General features: G+C 50.2%; 1 protein-coding gene across 1 annotated transcript in view; it reads left to right on the forward strand.

The window, feature by feature from the left end:
* The window catches only part of LOC119588087, a gene marked incomplete at its 5' end in the record, with an annotated part of 20,276 nt that overhangs the window by 17,416 nt on the left and 2,282 nt on the right, over positions 1-578 (forward strand). Inside the window, 1 exon segment of the mRNA XM_037936796.1 lies at positions 105-201. Coding sequence (XP_037792724.1) covers positions 105-201 — 97 coding nt within the window.

Here is a 578-nt window from a genome sequence, read left to right on the forward strand (position 1 = left end):
ATCTAGAAAATAGAATGTATAATAAATCCTAATCTAGTTGCCATAGAACACCCAGAGTTGCCAGCGACACCTTACGCTAACCCAATGCTGTTTTCGGTCCTTAGATCATTCGAGGTCAAGTTGGGTCACGCAGGAAGGGGGCGAAGCCAAAGGGGGCGCGCGCGACCTCTGTTATCACCGTTGTCTTTGTGACTCTGCCAGGTGAGTCTGCGGTGAGTCGGCGTGAGTCAGCGGGTCGGGGAGCTAGTAATTAATGTGAGTTTGTGGTTTAGGTGGTCTGTTGGTGAGTCAGAATGAGGTTGTTGGTTAGGTGAGTCGGCGTGAGTCAGCGGGTCAGGTGAGCTAGTGGTGAGAATGAGTCAGAAGAGTTTGGTCGGGTTAGGTGAGTCACCAATGAGTCGGGAAGAGAGTGAGAGTCAGGTGAGTCGCTAATGAGTCAGTGGGTCGGGTGAGTCACTTAGAAGTCAGGATGAGTCGCTGGAGGGATAGAAGTGAGCGAATGTGATCAGTTAAATAGGCTGATGTAAGAATGAGTCACACGTTTAAATGGACCGAATGAGTCTGCGACGTGCCAGAAA

This window comes from Penaeus monodon, chromosome 23 (genome assembly GCF_015228065.2).
Source record: "Penaeus monodon isolate SGIC_2016 chromosome 23, NSTDA_Pmon_1, whole genome shotgun sequence".
Taxonomy (NCBI): Eukaryota; Metazoa; Arthropoda; class Malacostraca; order Decapoda; family Penaeidae; genus Penaeus; species Penaeus monodon.